At 35.9% G+C, this 17,973-nt stretch overlaps 1 protein-coding gene across 2 annotated transcripts; it reads left to right on the top strand.

The window, feature by feature from the left end:
* The first annotated feature begins 12,750 nt into the window (after positions 1–12,750).
* LOC146160244 (microtubule-associated protein 1 light chain 3 alpha-like) lies at positions 12,751–17,842 on the top strand. 2 transcript variants are annotated; one of them, XR_014494728.1, is made up of 5 exons: positions 12,751–12,888; positions 14,959–15,014; positions 15,288–15,394; positions 17,503–17,748; positions 17,813–17,842. XR_014494728.1 is itself a non-coding variant. In XM_083385913.1 (4 exons), the coding sequence occupies exons 1-4, from the start codon at positions 12,849–12,851 to the stop codon at positions 17,666–17,668; spliced, it is 369 nt and encodes a 122-aa protein (XP_083242039.1). In that variant the 5' UTR covers positions 12,751–12,848; the 3' UTR covers positions 17,669–17,836. The 2 variants fall into 2 exon arrangements, 1 of the variants encoding a protein (XP_083242039.1); XM_083385913.1 differs by having other exon boundaries at positions 17,503–17,836.
* Positions 17,843–17,973: the final 131 nt, after the last annotated feature.

Below are 17,973 nucleotides of genomic sequence, written 5' to 3'. Positions count from 1 at the left end.
GGCAACACTGATTTCTATGAAACCACCGGCTTTGAAGTTGCATTCGGCTTTTTCATCTCTATGCTGTGACGACTCCCGTGACTCGGAGACACCAGCTTGTTTAGGAAAGCAAAGTTAAGTTCAGAACCAAAAATAAAAACTGTGTGCAGTTCGTTTTTTTCAGGAAGGTAATTTATATCGAGTGTTTATATAAAAGACCATGTTCCGGGAAGTTATGTTTCTAGCGAGGGATGCCTTTGAAAAGTAAAATGAAAAAGTTTTAACGTGTCACTCTAAAACATTACTTTAAACCAGTGGTGAAAGTAAGCTGAAAATGACCGAAATAAAAACACTTTTTGCAAATGTTTTTTACGCTGTTTCGGAAAAAATGCCAGAAGGCTACCCCTCCACCTTTATGAATGTAATCAAGCTACGTTTTCAGTGCACATTCGTACACGACATCAAACGATAACCTCGGGTTAGGCCTACTTTTTTTTAGACGTCTCGTTATGACGACATCTCTAACATTTGTATGCGTTTCTGTAAGACATTTTTTTTAGTTTTTAGTCGTGACTTCCAATCACTTATAATCTAATTCTCCTCAGTAATATTAGTCTTGATTTTTTATTTTTTGTATTGAGTTCCAGCGACCTGAATATGGCAGACTTACTGCACACAATGTAGAGCAATGGTTAACCAGGGTTTGATCCAGGGAGTCGAACCGTTTGACTTTTCCGATTCAGGTTCGGTTCGGGTTCAAATAATTTTGCGAAATTCGGTTCAGTTCCGGTTTCGGTTCGGAACATTCTAAATGTTCCGGGTTTGTTCCGGTTTTACAGCACGAGTTAGCGGTTCGGGTTTGGTTCCGGTTCGGAAAAAATAGCTTTTAAACCGGTTTATAAAGATCCGGTTCGGGGCTAGGCTTATGTTTACGTCAACCACAAACCCTTGTTTTAATAACGTATAGAATATGTTTCAAAAGGTAGAAACTAAGTAATAATATCCACATTGCTATACACCAGTGGTCGGCAAATGTTTTTTGTCGCGGCCCAAAGTACTCTTTTCAGAGCTATTGAAGGCCCAAAAGTAAAACCACTACGAAAACAGTGGCGGATTCAGGATATTTGTTTTTACGGTGAAATATTACACGGCACCTTGATGCCCAAAACACTGCCATGCCATAATTTAAAACTATAAAACAAAGAATCAACGCGCGAAGCGCGAAAATTTTGCGTTTACATCATTTGGCACGTGGGTCTGAACCACGCTGAGAAAATATAAAAATTATAAGCCACATGCGCTTTTATAACAAAGTGCAACGAATGTACGGTTATCACGCAGCCCACAACTAGATGATAACACTAAACTATTGAAAAGTGCCTTGCGGCCCACTAAAAATGGCTCTGCGGCCCACAGTTTGCCGAACGCTGCTATAGGCCTACACGTTTCCTTTAACGACTAACTCAAAAATTGTCCAGTTAAGAATGTGCAAAATCGTGTCATAGTAAGTTTATGTATTGTTTCTGTAAACTTGAAATAGATATATGATCTCTCTATAATCGTCACCCTCACACCCGTCGCCGTTAATGAAGAGACGTACAGACATATTTGGGCCGCAAGTTTTTCCACGCCGAAATAAACCGTATTAAAGGGTTCATAGCAGTTCTGTTCAACATCATTGCACACGCGGTACTAATAACGCTTTCAATGTTAAACAGCAGAGTTCCCGGCTGAGGAATATTTTTCGCGCTTGCGTATTTTTTTTAACGGAGTGCGCCAGCGAAAAAATTAAATGTTTTTTTTTACAAATTCGATCTGCAGGTGTCTCCTGGAGTTTACACGGTCACTATTTTGCGAGGATTACTAAACACAATACTTCAGTAGCACTTGATTACTTCTCACAAGTTTTAAAAAGTGTCCAAATTAGTTTTATTCGAGTTACGTGCGACCAAAAAAGTGCCCGATTTTTTCGGATATGTATTTCTCTTCAAACCTTGTTATAGTTGGGAATTTGAAAACATAAGTAGGCTATCCAAAGTACCTATAATTTATCGTCTGCCAACTTTTATAGAACTTACCAGGTAAATTCCCTTAATTCTCATGACGTCTATTCAGATGTCACGTCTGAACGGTTATTAAAATAAATTGCTATACAAAGAAGATGTGCCGAAAGGTCATCTGCCGCGAACGTGATATTGACTTTAGCAAACTCTAGGAAAGTGAAGACTGAAAGAAAAAGTGGAGCGCATTTAGACACTTTGCGCAGCGATGTTCATCTGTATCGCAAATTTTAGCCACCAGCACACGTGATAAAAGATAGAGGAATATTGTTGAGCGTTATACCCCTACAAAACTATACATATTCGTTCCAAAGAAATACAGCCAGACCCGAAGCCACACATTTTGTCGGTTAGCTTTTCCACCGATTCTGTTGTACTGTATTTACACGTTTTGCAACTAATATCATTGTGAAAAGCAAATTAACGAGAATATCGACCAACAATCACAGAAAAAACACAGGGTAACGAAAAGGTGTACAAGATCGGGTATGTTTATGCACAACAAGTTTCAGAAAGAAAATTCTAGCTAAATATTTTAATTTTACAACTTTGGTATTGCTGTTTAAATAGATGATTACACCGTATTATTAGTACATCCTCCACCACCTTTTCCGTCATGTTTGTTCGCAGTGGCGAAAGAATCAATTTTAAACCAGAAAATGCTCTCTCCACGCTGACTTGGGTTGTTGGTACTGCCAAAACTACTTGTGAAAGCTGGTACAGTTCTGGCTTGTTATCTTTAGATGATTTCCAGTATTGTAATACGTCTTCTCTTTTTTTTAAGTCTGGGTTCGTTGACATAGGAGGTGAGCAGCGCAGCAATTGAGGCTTGTCCTTTTTATTTTTGTTAAATTCTCCTCGCCGCTGCTCTGCTTCTTTCTCTCAAGCCTTAATAAGCAAGTCTAAGTCGTCATCGGCACTTGATGTTTCAGACGAATCCTTTTCTAACCCAGTCAAATTTACGGTGGGCTCTTGCTGCACAGAATTTAGACGATCCCACGTTCTTTGCAATTGCTGAGTCGCAACACTTTGGTCGCTTTCTGAAAGGATCATTTTGTACCTTGGGTCTAGGTACAGAGAGCCCCAAAAAATACAATTCTTGAGTAACTCAACTTCTCTTTTTTCCATGGCAGACAGCAACAATTGTGCGAGAGGAGAAGTTGTTAATTTTGAAATTTGTAATTTGCAGTTTACCCAAATTCCAAAAAAGTCACCAAATATAAGCTGCTCACACTGTAACGATTTCGTGGCAATTTTTGCAGGCTCCAATACTGAAAGAAGAACAGAAAACGTGTTCCAGTCAGATTCTTGTATATACAGATCCGGGTTTGTTGTCGCCATGTCCTGACAAAATTCTTTGAGAAGCATAAGACGGCAAATCATGACATAGGTCGAATGCCATCTAGTTAGACCAGTGATTCTCAACCTTTTTTAGAGCAAGAGCCGCATTTCAAACCTAAGGTTTGCAAGAAGCCGCATAAAAAACAACAGTAGGCATATAATTAGAAAACATTAAGAAAGCAACTAGAAAACAACAAATATACATTACGCTAGCCTAGGCGAACGAATTAACAGTGTTTGCCATAGCTTGTCGATCAGGACTAAATATATTGTGACGTAATAAACCACAAAATTATTTTAAAGAGCCGGATGGAAGTACCCGGTAACATTGGTACTTCGTACTCGGGATCCTTGGTGATGTAATTCATTAATTCTTGATTTCTCTTACTGACTTTGTTGCAATTCTGATACTTCTAACTGATTTTTCACTCTTTTAGTGAGAGCCGCAAAATGTACAGTTGAGAGCCGCGGTTGAGAATCACTGAGTTAGACTGTCCAATATATTTTTCAAGTTTAAGTTTTTTCAAAAAAACACAAACTGATGGTGTTCTTAGCTTTTTGCACACCGACCGAGCCGTCAATATTATACTGCACAAAAATGATTCCTTTAACGGCTAATTGCAATGTGTGGGCTGTACAACGCACACCTCTCCACATCATATTTGAGTTTGAAGTTTCGGACAGTGGGCCAGCGCTAAGTAAAACTTCCACGTTTATAAATTTGTTAACATTATCATCATCTTCTTCTTCTTCGTCGGTGCTGTTTTCTATTTCCCTTTCCCAACTGCTGCAACCAGGCTGATCATCAGTATATGTCTGACTGGGGGCATCCTGCCCAGAAGACAAACGTACAGACTTTAACATATTGGCACCATTGTCTGTAGTTACGCTGTGTATTTGGGTGTTTGAAATGCCATACTGCTCAATGGTGTCGTTTATTACATTTTTCAAATAAATTGCTGTGTGACTCTCTTTCAATTCTTTGACGGTCAAAGTACGTAGTTGAATTTTGCCATCTGCCACGAATTGCAGATTTATGCCCAATACCGACCTATTTTGTCAAGTAGCTGCATCTACCTCTTAACGATAGCAGCTTGACTTTTACTTCAAGCTTTATGTTATTTCGCACTTCATTCGCTTGCTTAGCGATATTTTTTTCATTTTCCGCATTTATAGTAAAATTGCTACGCAGACCGCACCTAGCAATGGGTTTAAAATTTTTCGAAACCCCGAGTCGTCCATTAATTTGAAAGGTCGACCATTCACTGTCACTAGTTCTAAACATGCTCTCTCTAAGGTTTGTTCGTCCATTTTAACTCTAATTGATCTTGTAAGAATTTCGTCTATGGAACTTTCACGCTTACGTTTATTTTGGGGTCCGTTGAAGCCACTTGAATCTGCTGATTGTTGTTGTTTGCTTTCTTTGTTTTTAATAAATTCTTTGTACTCATTCCCATGAAACCTCTTAACATGTCTCTCCAGATTAGAAGCATGGTTTCCTTTAATGGCAGCTTGACATTCTCCCAATTTACAAACAGACTTGTTGTCCCTCTTGTTATAGTTAAAATACTTTCGTATTTGATTGACAATAGTGCGCACCATCACTGTATATTTTTAGGCTACTGGTCTAAAACATTCAAACGTTATTTTCCATGGTTGACTAAATTGTGCACCATGCTACTTGTATTCGTTTGTGAATAGTATCAAATGTTACCCATATTGGAAAAGCTGGCGCTCGTCTAAAATCCTACTACCGGTACATTTATATTAACAGTAACGACACGAGTTTCCAAAGTTAAAATAGCAAGGAAGGCACAAATATGTAAGAAAAAATACAATATTAATACTAGACCCGCCCAAACGCTAACTATCACCCTAACTCAACTAATGTTAACAATATGAACCCCTGGACGAAAATGTTGTGGTATTAAAGTCCAGTCCCGAAAAACTCTTCGTTATCCCACGTACATGCAAATTACAGGTAAACGATTTAATATAAATATTATTGTCGGTTTCGACTCAGACTGTTTGCCTTGATGAAGGCCATTGTATTTTTAGTAACACTTTTGAAAGAAAATAAACGCAAAAAATGTGCCCAAGTAATATTGACAAAAGACATTATATCGAGAAATGAGTATTTTTCTTTCAATGCGCCACATCTCCTTCTAAATTAAAACTTTGTTTATTTAACGAAATAAGGGCACTTTTTTCGCGCTTCGTGCGATTGCTTTGTGGAAGTGGGAAGGAATGGAGTGATAGGCCATTCATTTCGTTCCTTGTGTGTAAGGTGTGGCTCTTAGCGATTATCCAAGTAACAAATGCGGCTCTTTTGGTATCTGATTGGTTGGCCACCCCTTTATTCCAATGGCGACGTGCACGCTATTGCAAATGTTGTCTGTGGCAATCAGCAACTCACCGTCACGCAATTCGTAAATGTGACATAATAAGCAACCTGAGTTTGCTATAGAAGCTAACAAATTACATTGCTTAATAAACATTCAACTGAACAAAGCACAGGTATTTCTAACAAATCTGCATAATTTGCAGGTTTTAACATTTAAGCGCCTCGATCATGTGCGCTATCTGTGTGATGTTTCTATTGATCGAAACACACTGCCTGATAAGTGCCTCTACAATGTTGATCATTGTGGCTATGAACCATTAGCACAAGCAAATCGTGGATGGGCGCGGCCCAAAAATCTAGGAACCCCTAATCTAAAGGGTAGGTATAAAATAAATAAATAAATATATATGAAAAAGCTGGATAGTTTAAGATTGCAAGTAGCATACTAGCTACAGGAGTGTTATCTATAACAGTGCTATTTCTAGTAGCGGCGCACTAACACAGGTAAAAAATCGAGTGCACACCCCCCAATGTGTAAATCGACGAGAAAATATCTAAAGAAGCCTAAGTCAAAGGAACGTTTGAAGGATAAATGTGCCGAAAGGGTAAATATTTTGGCGTATTACATACCTTTAATTGTGGTTCTCCTAAAATACATTAAGCCGATCAAAATAAAAGAATACTTCTTTGCGATAGCGAGAAGTTTGCCTTTAGGCCTTAGTCTATTGATAATAAAAACTATTGTATTTTAAACGTGCTATTCAAATGGAATTCGGAATATAACTTTCCACATTTACGTAAAATAGGTTGAAAAAGTTTTAAATTTTAAGGAAAGTTTACAATTTTTAAAAATGGCCGAAACGACTGCTCTAGATCCCATTGGACTCCAGCCATAATACCCGAGAAGTCATTAGCTCAGGGTTTTATCACGCGGCACGCGTTCCAAATGTGGCACGCGGCCTAATAAAAAAATGGCACGCAAGCCCCGCAAAAATACTAATTTTGTTATACAGAAAATTGATTGATTTTGTTTATTCTCAATAACATTTGCGTCAATTACGACAACTAATAATTACTTCTGATATTAATTAAAACATTACACTGTATACTATAATGAAGGCTAGCATTAACATAATTATATAGTTGGTTGTGAAGAAACGAAAAGCAAAAGTCAGCTCACCGACGGATAAGATACAGTAATGCGCACTCTCTACACAGCTGAAGGCCAATCTTTCGAGTTTGACCAAAAAAAAAAAACGTTTGCAAAGAAGAAGTTTTGAAAAAGCGCTTTTAAAATTAGAAAGAATTACTGCATAGTTACTATAACCTTTGGCACGGGAAGAAGTTATAAGACAAGAATTTGTCACGTCGCCCTGTTTAAGTTGGACACCCGTGGTAGCTGAATGCTATCCTGCTCTACAGTCCTGGTTAAAGTACTAAATCAACTCTACTAGGCCTATTCCTGCAAAAATCAAACACGGATAACATAACTCTAATGGGGTCAGACAAGTTATTTGCTTTATTGAATTAATTATAAGTGAAAGCATTTCCCGTATATTAAGTTTAGAGAAGTCAAGTCATTAAAACAACAGTGACTTAAGTGCATCTAACCTAACCTCATTTTCACACTGTTTTAAATAAAGTTAACGTTCTCAGTGGCAACGACTAAGGAAGTATTCCAGGTTATAGGCCAAAATTTGCTTTAGTATTCAGAAGTTTTGCTGCATACATTTGCTAACCTACTATATTTTTAAATAATTAATACGTTTCAAGTTAGAATCACTGCTTTTAGGGCGCAAATCTTGGCTGAAATTTATTTTATTTCTTATGTACCGATACCACCTGGCATCAGTTGCCGGTTACGATGCGATACAATCGGACATCCCCAGTGGGATATGGAGTTTCTAGCGTTTTTGGCACAAAAAGCGCACCCGAAAATGTGCAAATATATTTTTAGCAGAATGAGATTTTTCAGAATCAAATCATTATAGCAGACTTGGACAACTAGATTTATTTTAGCTTTTTAAAATTAGATTAGAATTAAAATTAGAGAATTTCAGTTTTTCCAAATTAGATTAGAATTAGATCATTTTGAGTTTTCTGAAATTAGACTAGAAGTAGAATTACCGAATTCGTAACAAAATGAATTTTAACTAGAATTTAAACTAGAATTACATTTGATTATTCACAATAAATTACATTCAAATCGGGAAGTATTTTAATAAGAATGTGAATGATAATTATGTGTGTGCTAATTTTTAAGCCTTTTAACATAGCATATGTTTTTTAGACTGTGACAATTCTGTTCCAACCAAAGAGTTTGAATTCAAATTCTTTGTTTTGGCTAAGAGACTGAAAATGCCGTTGGACAAATAGTAGTATATTTGGTAAAATCCGAATTAGATTATAACTAGAATTAGAGCACACAAGCAATTCACGAATTGGATTAGAATTAGAATTAGCCGCATTTTGCTCTAATTCGTTGAATTAGAAAACTAGAATTAACTAGTTGTCCAAGTCTGCATTATAAGTAGCATTTCTAACCTTAAATAAGCTAAACGCACATATGTTTTTGGCCAATGCGTACCGTAAAATCATCAGCTGACTTAGAGTTTTTGCAAATTTAAGCTTGATAAATTCATTCTCGCAAACGCTTCTTTCGTCATCTCCTATTATCTTTTTCACGTTGAAATCAGTTGACCACTTGTGCGCAAGTTCGACCAAAGTCGTACCCAAGTGTTGGAGGCGCCCAGAAAGAAACCAAAACCCTTAACGTTTTTGAAAAAAATCCAAAACGCTAAAAATACTTGTAATTTGAAAATAACCTGCAACGCGATTACAACATTGCAGAGATGTTTGACAGATTTGAAATTTGATTTACCTTATTAGCAGATTTTTAAAAGAGACCAAGTCAACTAATAAATACAAACTGTGTAATAAAAATACTTTCGCAAACGATGATTAATTTGAACATTTATACCTACAGGTTTGCAGAACTAGTATTCAAGATGTATGCCTAGTCTTAATGACCCGTTGGGTCGCAATACTGTTTACTTCGGGTCGCGCAAATTTTAATTTTTTTGTATAGGGTCGTATTTTTGTTAAGATTGCTGCAATGGTTTACATTAGTGCGCAAAAATAAATGTAAGACAGCGGCGTCTGTTTTTTTTACTTTCCGCGTTAGTATTGTATTACAATATTTATTCCAACGTCACATAGGCCTTAGGCCAGGGGTCGGCAACCTACGGCCCGCCAATGTAATTCATCTGGCCCGCCGCCTCTTTGACAAACTAGACACGAGTCCATTTCACATACTTTTTGACTATTTTAACTTATTTTAACAATTGCAAAAAATTTTCGCGCTTCGCGCGAATCATTATTCTGCATCCGGTTTGTTTCCGTTTTCATGCTGTGTCTTCACCTACATTAGCGCTTCATTGCCGTTGCGCCGTGGAAGGCCGCCAAATGCGTCACGGAAAAACTGAAAACCTATTTAAAACGTTGGACATATTTTTTTAACAATATATTTCGGCAATTTAATAAAAACTTGCAAGAAATTTGAAAGAAATGCCGGTATACCCAGAAAAATCGCGCTCGCTTGGCTCGCCAGGTGTGCCTTAACTTCAAAATGTTAACAAACACTGAGCTAGATTAACATTAAATGTTATCGTGTTCCCTCAAAGTAGTTTTATTACATTTTTCATTAGTAGTATATTATAGAGTGGATGACTGCGTGTGAATTTTAAACAAAACAAACGCTTTTTCCCGCTTTGCGCCAACACTACTTCCTCCAGGTAATTAAACACGTTTTTAAGTGCAAAAGATGCCCCGCTGATTCACTGTTGTTGTAACATTAAAATAACACAATTCTTAGTTAGCATTTTGTGCGGCCCGCAGAGATCCTTCTGATTTTATTTTGGCCCGCGACTAGAAAAAGGTTGCCGACCCCTGCCCTAGGCAAACACTAGTGCTCGGTAAAAAAATTGCCCTGACTTTGGGTGGTCAAGGATGAGGGCCTGCTGAACACCTAACAACGAATTGTTGCCAACTTTAAACTGCTGTAATGCAAACTCTTTGCTTGGCGCGAAGCTTCTCCTGCTCTCTAGGATGTTTTTTCCGCTGTGGGAAAATTATTTTTAACCTGGGCATAATAGATTAGTTGTAGGTTATTGCAAATCGTGTGACTTTCCGCACTAGCACACATTTTGGTCAGAAAATGTATAGTTTGTAATGTGCGTAAGCATTTTATATCTGTTTTTAAAAACTGACTAAACAGCGACTGTTCTTTCCATTCCATTTTTGAATACCCAGCAAATATTTTATTGCGTCACAGTGAAAAATTTGTCACGTGATTTGGTCAGCTGATGTTTGTCAACAAAGGGAACTGAAAGATGGGTGGTTCTTTGTGCGTTTCAGAAGCAAGAAAATGTTTAAGCAAATAAAAATGTGTTTTTTAAATGTATTTTCAGAAAATCTACTCGTCGAGGTTATGTGAATACTGAAGGTAGTGACATTTTGTGTAGTAATAAAACTGTAGGAACAGACAGTAGCCTATAGTTAAAATAGCAAATTATTTGGCGCTGGTCCAGAATAAAACATTATTGAAGCAACGAACGATATTTGGGTTAGGATGGGTCAAGTATTATTATTTACTAATATTGCTTAACCTACCAAAACCCAAATAATGTTCGTTGTGCTAGGATTCTAGACCAGTGCCAATTATTTAACCAGTTTATTAGTTTCAAATGTTTAGCAAATTAATTAATCATGTTTTATTTTTTTTACATATCAATATCATGCATTACACGTGCTTTAAGTATATTTGAAGGTTTTGTGTATAAAGTGTTATTTTTCCCTTGTACCATTATTGCACAAAATTGTTAATGTATTTGATTTGAATATTTGATATTAATCCGGTTAACTTATCCATATCTATTATCATCGCTGATCTAGAATCCTACCACAATTATTAAATAAACGCACAATATTTGGGTTATGGTGCGAGTTAGCGTTTGGGTGTGGGTGGGTCAAGTATTGGTGTATTCATTATTTAATAATAATACTTGACCAACCCTAACCCAAATAATATGCGCTGTGGTAGGATTCTAGACCAGCGCCCTATTATCAAATATGAACATGCATTAAGCATTCAATCAACAAAACAAAATTTCCTAATTTCTGTTTGTTTCATAGTAAAAAAGGCAATAAAGCTGATAAACCCTTATGTTTTTATAGGGCAGTCTTTTGCAACCTTTTTGGGCTTGTTGCTATACAATGATAAATAGTTTGTGACACCCTTGCTCATATTTTTGCTGAGTGGTTAATTGTACTAATACAATATAAACTAGACCGGGGTGCGGTTGTAGTATATTTTGTCAGGGGATATATTTTCAGGGCTTGTATTTTATTTTTTATTTTATATTTTTTATTTTCATATTTTTTATTTTTTTAAATTTTATATATTGTATTGTATATTTTATGTTAAATATTTTATATTTTGTATTGTATATTTTATATTATATATTTTATATTTTGTTTTTTATTTTTCTTGAATTGTTTCTGCAAGCAAAAACCGAAATATGGGCCAAAAATTTCTCCACTTAACTTATGGCTTGGAAGCGAAAGGGGTTCAAACATGGAATAGATTTTGGGAAATGATCGAAACATATATTTGATCAATAAAAATTTACGTAGATAATGCTTTCGGCCATGTTATTACATTTTGGTCAACTAGCATGTTTAAAAAAACAATATTTTCATTCTCTCTAAATGATTTAACGTCTATGGTTTGCTATACTTTTTCCAACTTTTACTGTGTAAATTTTTACCATGCCTTGGTCTTAGTAATCACTGTTGAAACAGAGTTTAAATCTGTAATTTTGAGCAATATGCAAACACGTTTATATGCCTAATAAGCCACCTTTTATATTGAAATTTGCCAATTTAAATTCAATAAACGCAATATTTATTTATTTATGACGCCATGTTATGATGTAGCTTTGTAACGTCGTCGCTAAGAATGAGTTAATCTTACACTTTTTGTTGTTGCGGCCCTTGTATAATTATATTTGCTTAGGCCTGGTGTTGATATGTTTGAATGGTTCAACAATTACAACTGGTGTTAACAGAGATGTGTACACTGCCTCCAGGATTCGCATTTAAATTTGCAGTGGTAAAATATTTTGTGTTGTAAGAGCAATAGGTTTTTTTACTTAGAGAGGCCTCTTTATAAAAGGCAAGTCGCATGCGCCTAGTTTGACTAGGCAAGCCACTTCAAACAAAAAGTTGCACGCGCAGGACAATAAGGCACAGCAGGGATGCCAGCAGCCGCCTCGTCGCGACGCGAGCTGAATAAAGCAAGTGATATGAAACCATTCTCTATTGAAGTTTTGCCGCTAAATAGGAGTAGATAGCTGTTATGAACTAAAACGATGACGTAACACTTTTGTTTTTTGTCCCCCAATTGGAGGTGCCTAGGGGTGCAGCCTCATAAACCTCTACATAGCACCTTCATACCACTCTACGCCATGTCTGAAAATTTGAAAGTTCTACGATGTACACTTTTTCTATAATGCTCTGGACAAAAATCGGTCTGAAACATACCAAGCAAACCATGAAAACCAAAACAGAATAGCGGCAAAAACAAGATATGTCCCGAAAATAAATTTTCGGCCCATATAACAAGATTATAATAGGACCATATAACAAGATTATAATTTGTTAATTTTTATCTATCCTGACAAGTTTGAATCACCCACTCATTTTCACTTTCATCCATTGATGCATTTCATAAAAATTGCATGAAATCTTGTTATTCAAAGCCAAATGCCATTTTTGGTAGTAATTTATTTGCCAACCTTAGCCTGACTTTAGAATGGTAACACACCTTCCATAACATATTGTTAATTATCAGAATCGTGCCTTGTTTAAGACACATATTACAGGCTTTAAAGCTATGACCATTCTAGCGGACAGCGTTATCGATTTGCGGACTAATACTAAACTATTTTTGTTGCTTTGTTACATGACATTTGTTTCTTTTTGTAGGAAAGTTAAAAGGTTTTACTGACAATATTTTACTTAAACTGCAAAAAGGTCGAGTTCTTACCTTCAAGTTTTACAAAATGACAGGTGACAGAACTTTTAAGCAACGGAGGAGTTATGGTAAGTCAAATGTTTCTTTAGTTTAATTAGGAAATAAATATATATATAGAATATATATTAATTGTAATTGAATCTTAAGGAATGTATAGTATGCATTATATGACTGGGCATATTTACTTAATTGTTAGCCAAGAGACTTATACCCAAAAATATGTTTACCAGAGTGATATAAACTATTTTCCCTGCTTGTTCTTGTTATGATCTTCTTTTTGTTCTCATTTAGTAATCAGGTAATAATTAGTAAGTAAAATATATTTTGGTTAATTTTGTTGTGACAGGTCAGAGTTGGGATTAAGCACTCGCCCGCTTGCCAATGCGAGTGCAAATTGCATGGGCAAGTGCTGATTGACACCCACTCGCCCAACTGGCAAGTGGCTTCGGCAAGAAATGTAATTAGTTGGTGTAGGATAACTTGAGTTAAGCAGAACTACTAAGCGAAATATTACTTGCCAGTTATTTCCTTAAACCAACGTCTCTCAACCGGTGCGCCATGGAAGACTGCCAGGTGCGCCGTGAGCAAAAGGAAAAAATAATGTATAGGTCCTATTATATAAAACACATATTTTTTACGTTCCTATTAAGCTTAGCTCAATGATTCCACAAGCCTCTCAAGTAGAAAACGCAATAAGACCTACAAAGCAACAATATCTAAATCAGATTATCCATAATACCATATTACTAAGACCAGCGACATAATAACACCAAATTCGCAATAATAACCACGACAGAATAAAATCTAAACTAGTCCAAATAAGACCTAACCATGTTGAAATAAGTTTAAAATTAATCGGAATAAGACTTAAATGACAAAATAACGTTTATAGTCTTAAAGGCTGGAGTCCTTTAAAAAAATTGCAGGCAATTCAAGAGGAATACCGGTACAACTCAAAAATTCCGTGCTCGCTTGGCTCGCAAGGTGCGCCGCCACATTTTCATACGTCTCAAGGTGCGCCCTCAAGTAAAAAAGAAACACTGCCTTAAACAATAGTAATAAAGACCCTTTGTCCCATTTAAAAAAAACGTTTACCGGCAAACAATTGCTGCAGCGGCAAATAGTTAGGAGGTTTATTCCTAACTTTATAGTTAGGAGGTTTGTTTAACTTTAACGTTGTTAATTTTTAAATGTTTAACACTGTCGATGACGCCTTAGGAAAGTTTATTGGACTTGCGATGTACCAACGATAAGAATTCTTCTTTTTTGTATTTACTGAATTGTTTGTATTAGAAAATTAAAAGAAATTGCTGCAGTTTTTGGTAACAATAAGTTTGAATGCAAATGTCTTATAATAATATTGTAAGCAGTGTTTTCAAGTTGTTTTAAGGGACCGAAACGGTTCACTGAACTCTACCATATTTAAAAATATCGCTATTTGTGCAACTATAGCTGAGAATTAGCGAATTAGTCTAGAAAAGTGTTGTTGCGATCTCTTAAAGTTCATAGCGATCAAACAAGCCAAAGCTTAAAAAATAACTGTCCGGACATGTGGTTGTCAACTTTTCAAATGAATGGTTTAGTTGAAAATTTAGAATTTTTTTTTGTTATTATTTGCTGTTCAACCAGTAACTATAGTGTAGGCGAAGTGTGGCGTTTTGTTTGTGGTGCAGTGAAACAGCCTTCAAGCAAAGAAAAAACAGAATACAAAAAAAGGGAGCGTGAATAGAAACCACAAGATAGGTTAACGATTACCCACAAAATGACCGCGCTAGGACCGAAATTTGCAGACGGCGTGCCAACAAATTTGGCGGGTGTCAATTCGTCCGGGCGAGTGCTGATTGATTGCTGCTCGCTCGTCTGGGGAGTTCAAATTTTTGCTTACGAACATCCCTGCAGGTTAAGCAATGTTTCAAACCTATGTTCTTGTAAATATCTGTTTGCAAGCCTGAGTAACCCTGGTAATTATTTTCAGTTTGGGCATTTACTGAATTTGAGTTTGGAAAATTTCGGTTAGTTAGGTCAGTGCTTTCCAAACTCTTACTTGTTATATTCAGAATTGTTTCAAACAAAGCTGTATTGTCAACATTTTATGTTTTAAATCTAGCAATTAATTCCTCATGCCATTTGCCTTTCAGAGGACAGAGTTAAAGATGTACATGAAATACGACAAGAACACCCGACCAAAATTCCTGTAAGTATTGCCGTTGAACTGTTTTCATAACATCTTGTCATTATGTGTATTGATTTTGGAAACAGTTTTTGGTTTAGATTTTTTTAAATTTAAGTAACCAATTTGGTGTGCATTAATATTATTACTGATTTGTGATATATATACCTGATATATATATATATATCTGATATATATATATAAATATTTTCGCATCAGACTACTATATTAGTACACAATTTAAAAGAATGAACCACAGACAGAAAGTGTAAACACCGCTTATAATATTATTTAAAGGTAATCATTGAAAGATACCAAGGAGAGAAACAACTACCCATATTAGACAAGACTAAGTTTTTAGTCCCTGACCATGTGTCCATGTGTGACTTAGTCCGTATCATAAGGTATGTATATATTATAATATTAATTTTGCCTAAATAAGTTTTATTTAAATTTTTTTAAATAACAACAAATTGGGCTTAATTTGCTTAAAAATATTTTTATGTGCAAGTTGCTTTTATTCGTGCAAATTAACTATTTTTTTCCTAAATGAGTAATTGTAATTTTTTGAGTGTCTATAAAAATAATTAATGTTGTAATGTTAGCAGCGACCTTCCAAGTTACTTAAACCTTATGAAGCCCTTGACTAATGTAATCTCTGGTTACTTGAGACCAGGCCTGTACAACTCAAACTGGTACAATTACAGCAACATGCAATAAAACACCTTGTGGGCCATATGTGCTTAAGTATTTATACTGCTGTAACTAGGGATGTTCAAAGTAGAATCCCAAGGTATTCTAGAATAAGGAATCCAGAATAGCGAATCCTAGTATATTTTTATTAAATTATTTAACCTTAATTTTGTTTGGGGAAGGGATTAATCTTAATCTACCCTACAGGGCCCATAATCACAGCAATAAATCGCCCAAACAATTTGCTAACATGTGTACATTATAATAAAAAAAATCTCCCATATGTTTAACATTCTTAACAACTGTCATTTGAAGCAGTTGTGTAAACTGTAATATGTCAACTGTCCAGGTTGTTGCCAAAACTTATATTTTTGCCAATAGTGAGTACAATGCAACACTGCACACAGAAGTCTTAAGCAATTCGGTCCTGTTTTTAAAGCATTGTTGGGTCTTAGGGCTTATTTTTTTACTAACGTGATCTGTAATGCAGTCAAATAATGTACCGCAAAGAATAGGAAGTTACTATTGACTTAACGAATTGTTGACAATTACACTGCGCATAACTGCATAACCTCTCTGAATATTGACCTAAAGTTGACCCTAAGTAACCCTATAGCGCATTTTGTAGACGGCCAGCACGTTTTACAACGTAATATTACTTTTGCAACTTATCGGCTTTAGGGAAATTGCGCACTCCACACCAGACATTACACGTTGATCGCTCGCCCAATAACGCTTGATTGACACTTAATTATTAGACAAACGTTATCGCGAGACGCGGTAACTTGTCGGCCGAAAAAACGCTTACACTATTACCAGGTTACATTTAAAGCAAGCACTGTAAATTGGTCGCCGCAGCGACAGGCCAACTTACCACACGCGTTTGTACAATTAGGCGCAACAATCGGCGGTAAAACATTAAATTATATCAGTTCCAATTACCCGAAATAAACGGCAGAATTGGATTCGAATCCCATCTGGATTCGAATCCAAGGATTCGATATTCTACTTTGAGCATCCCTAGCTGTAACATGTAGATAATGTTCTTAAGCGAACTCATGCAGCTGCAAACCAGTCTTAATGCACAAGAGAAAAAATAGTTGATTGGGTATTTTTAGAATGATTATTCATAAGATCTTCGTAAAAGACATAATGCAAACATATTTTTTTAAATGTCATAACAAATTTGCTTATGCCCAAACGTTTGAACTGAGTGTGACTAAATAGAAATTTCAAATCATGTGATGTGTTTCAAACCATGTCATATCGCGTGTCTACAGTCGGTTAACCTAATGCTCTGATTGTAATAAGTATTGCAATATGAAGCGGGTCTGTACGCCACTTTGAATTAAAAGGGTAATACTAATTTACGTAATGATGAATGGTCGGAACGCTCACTAATTTAAGTGTTACCCCGTTTTATTGAACCAACGCACAATATTTGAGTTAGGGTGGGGGTTAGCGTTTGGGTGAAGGTGGGTCAAGTGTATTATATTTAATAATAATAAGCTTTGCCACCAGTCAGGTTTCAACTCACGACCTTTGGTTCACGAGACCAGTTCTCTACCACTGAGCTATAGCAGCGCAACTTCCATGCTGCTCGAATTTTATATTATAATAACTTGCATCACCGACTGGGCGAACATGTTGCCACACACACACACACACATCTCACAAACTTTCTCTTTTATTATATGTCACATGATTACCAGGAGTGTTACTCTGACAAAAATAAACAAAAATGTATAATTCCCTGAAACTTTGTCACTAAATAATGTTAGCATTTAACATAGCCATGCTCTTCTCTTAACTTTTGCAGAAGACGCCTTCAGTTAAGCCCTAGTCAAGCTTTCTTTTTGCTTGTCAATCAACGTAGTATGGTAAGCGTTTCCACCTCTGTCGCTGAAGTTTATGAACATGAAAGAGATGATGACGGATTTTTATACATGACTTATGCCTCACAAGAAGTATTTGGAAGTCTGTAACTATGTGGATATCAAAAAAAAAACTAATCCCAATAAAAAACAGTTTCAAATATTGCATGTAGTCCAGAGGAGAAAGTAAAATTAGTGAAAAACATTTCTTTGGTATGTAAATATTTAAACTGAATGCCACTCGTGGCAATAATATGTTAAACTTCACTGTTTTATTTGATATGACCAGCAAGAAATCATGTTGTACAATTGCATGGAGAACTGTTTTAATTGTGTATTACTAAGTGTTCTTGTTTGTATGCTTTAGTTTGCAGGCAATTTATTTGCTAAATAAGTACCTGCCTGGTGATGTTTTA

The sequence above is a fragment of the Ascidiella aspersa genome, chromosome 3 (genome assembly GCF_963924565.1).
Source record: "Ascidiella aspersa chromosome 3, kaAscAspe10.2, whole genome shotgun sequence".
Lineage (NCBI taxonomy): Eukaryota > Metazoa > Chordata > Ascidiacea > Phlebobranchia > Ascidiidae > Ascidiella > Ascidiella aspersa.
This window is presented reverse-complemented; position numbering and strand designations above follow the sequence as displayed.

What these genes read in the sequence shown, in the direction of transcription:
- LOC146160244 (XM_083385913.1), top strand. Translation starts at nt 12,849, where the DNA reads ATGACAGGTGACAGAACTTTTAAGCAACGGAGGAGTTATG. An exon ending in TAAGCAACGGAGGAGTTATG is followed by an intron (nt 12,889 to 14,958) that starts GTAAGTCAAATG and finishes TTTGCCTTTCAG; the next exon opens with AGGACAGAGTTAAAGATGTA. An exon ending in GACTTAGTCCGTATCATAAG is followed by an intron (nt 15,395 to 17,502) that starts GTATGTATATAT and finishes TAACTTTTGCAG; the next exon opens with AAGACGCCTTCAGTTAAGCC.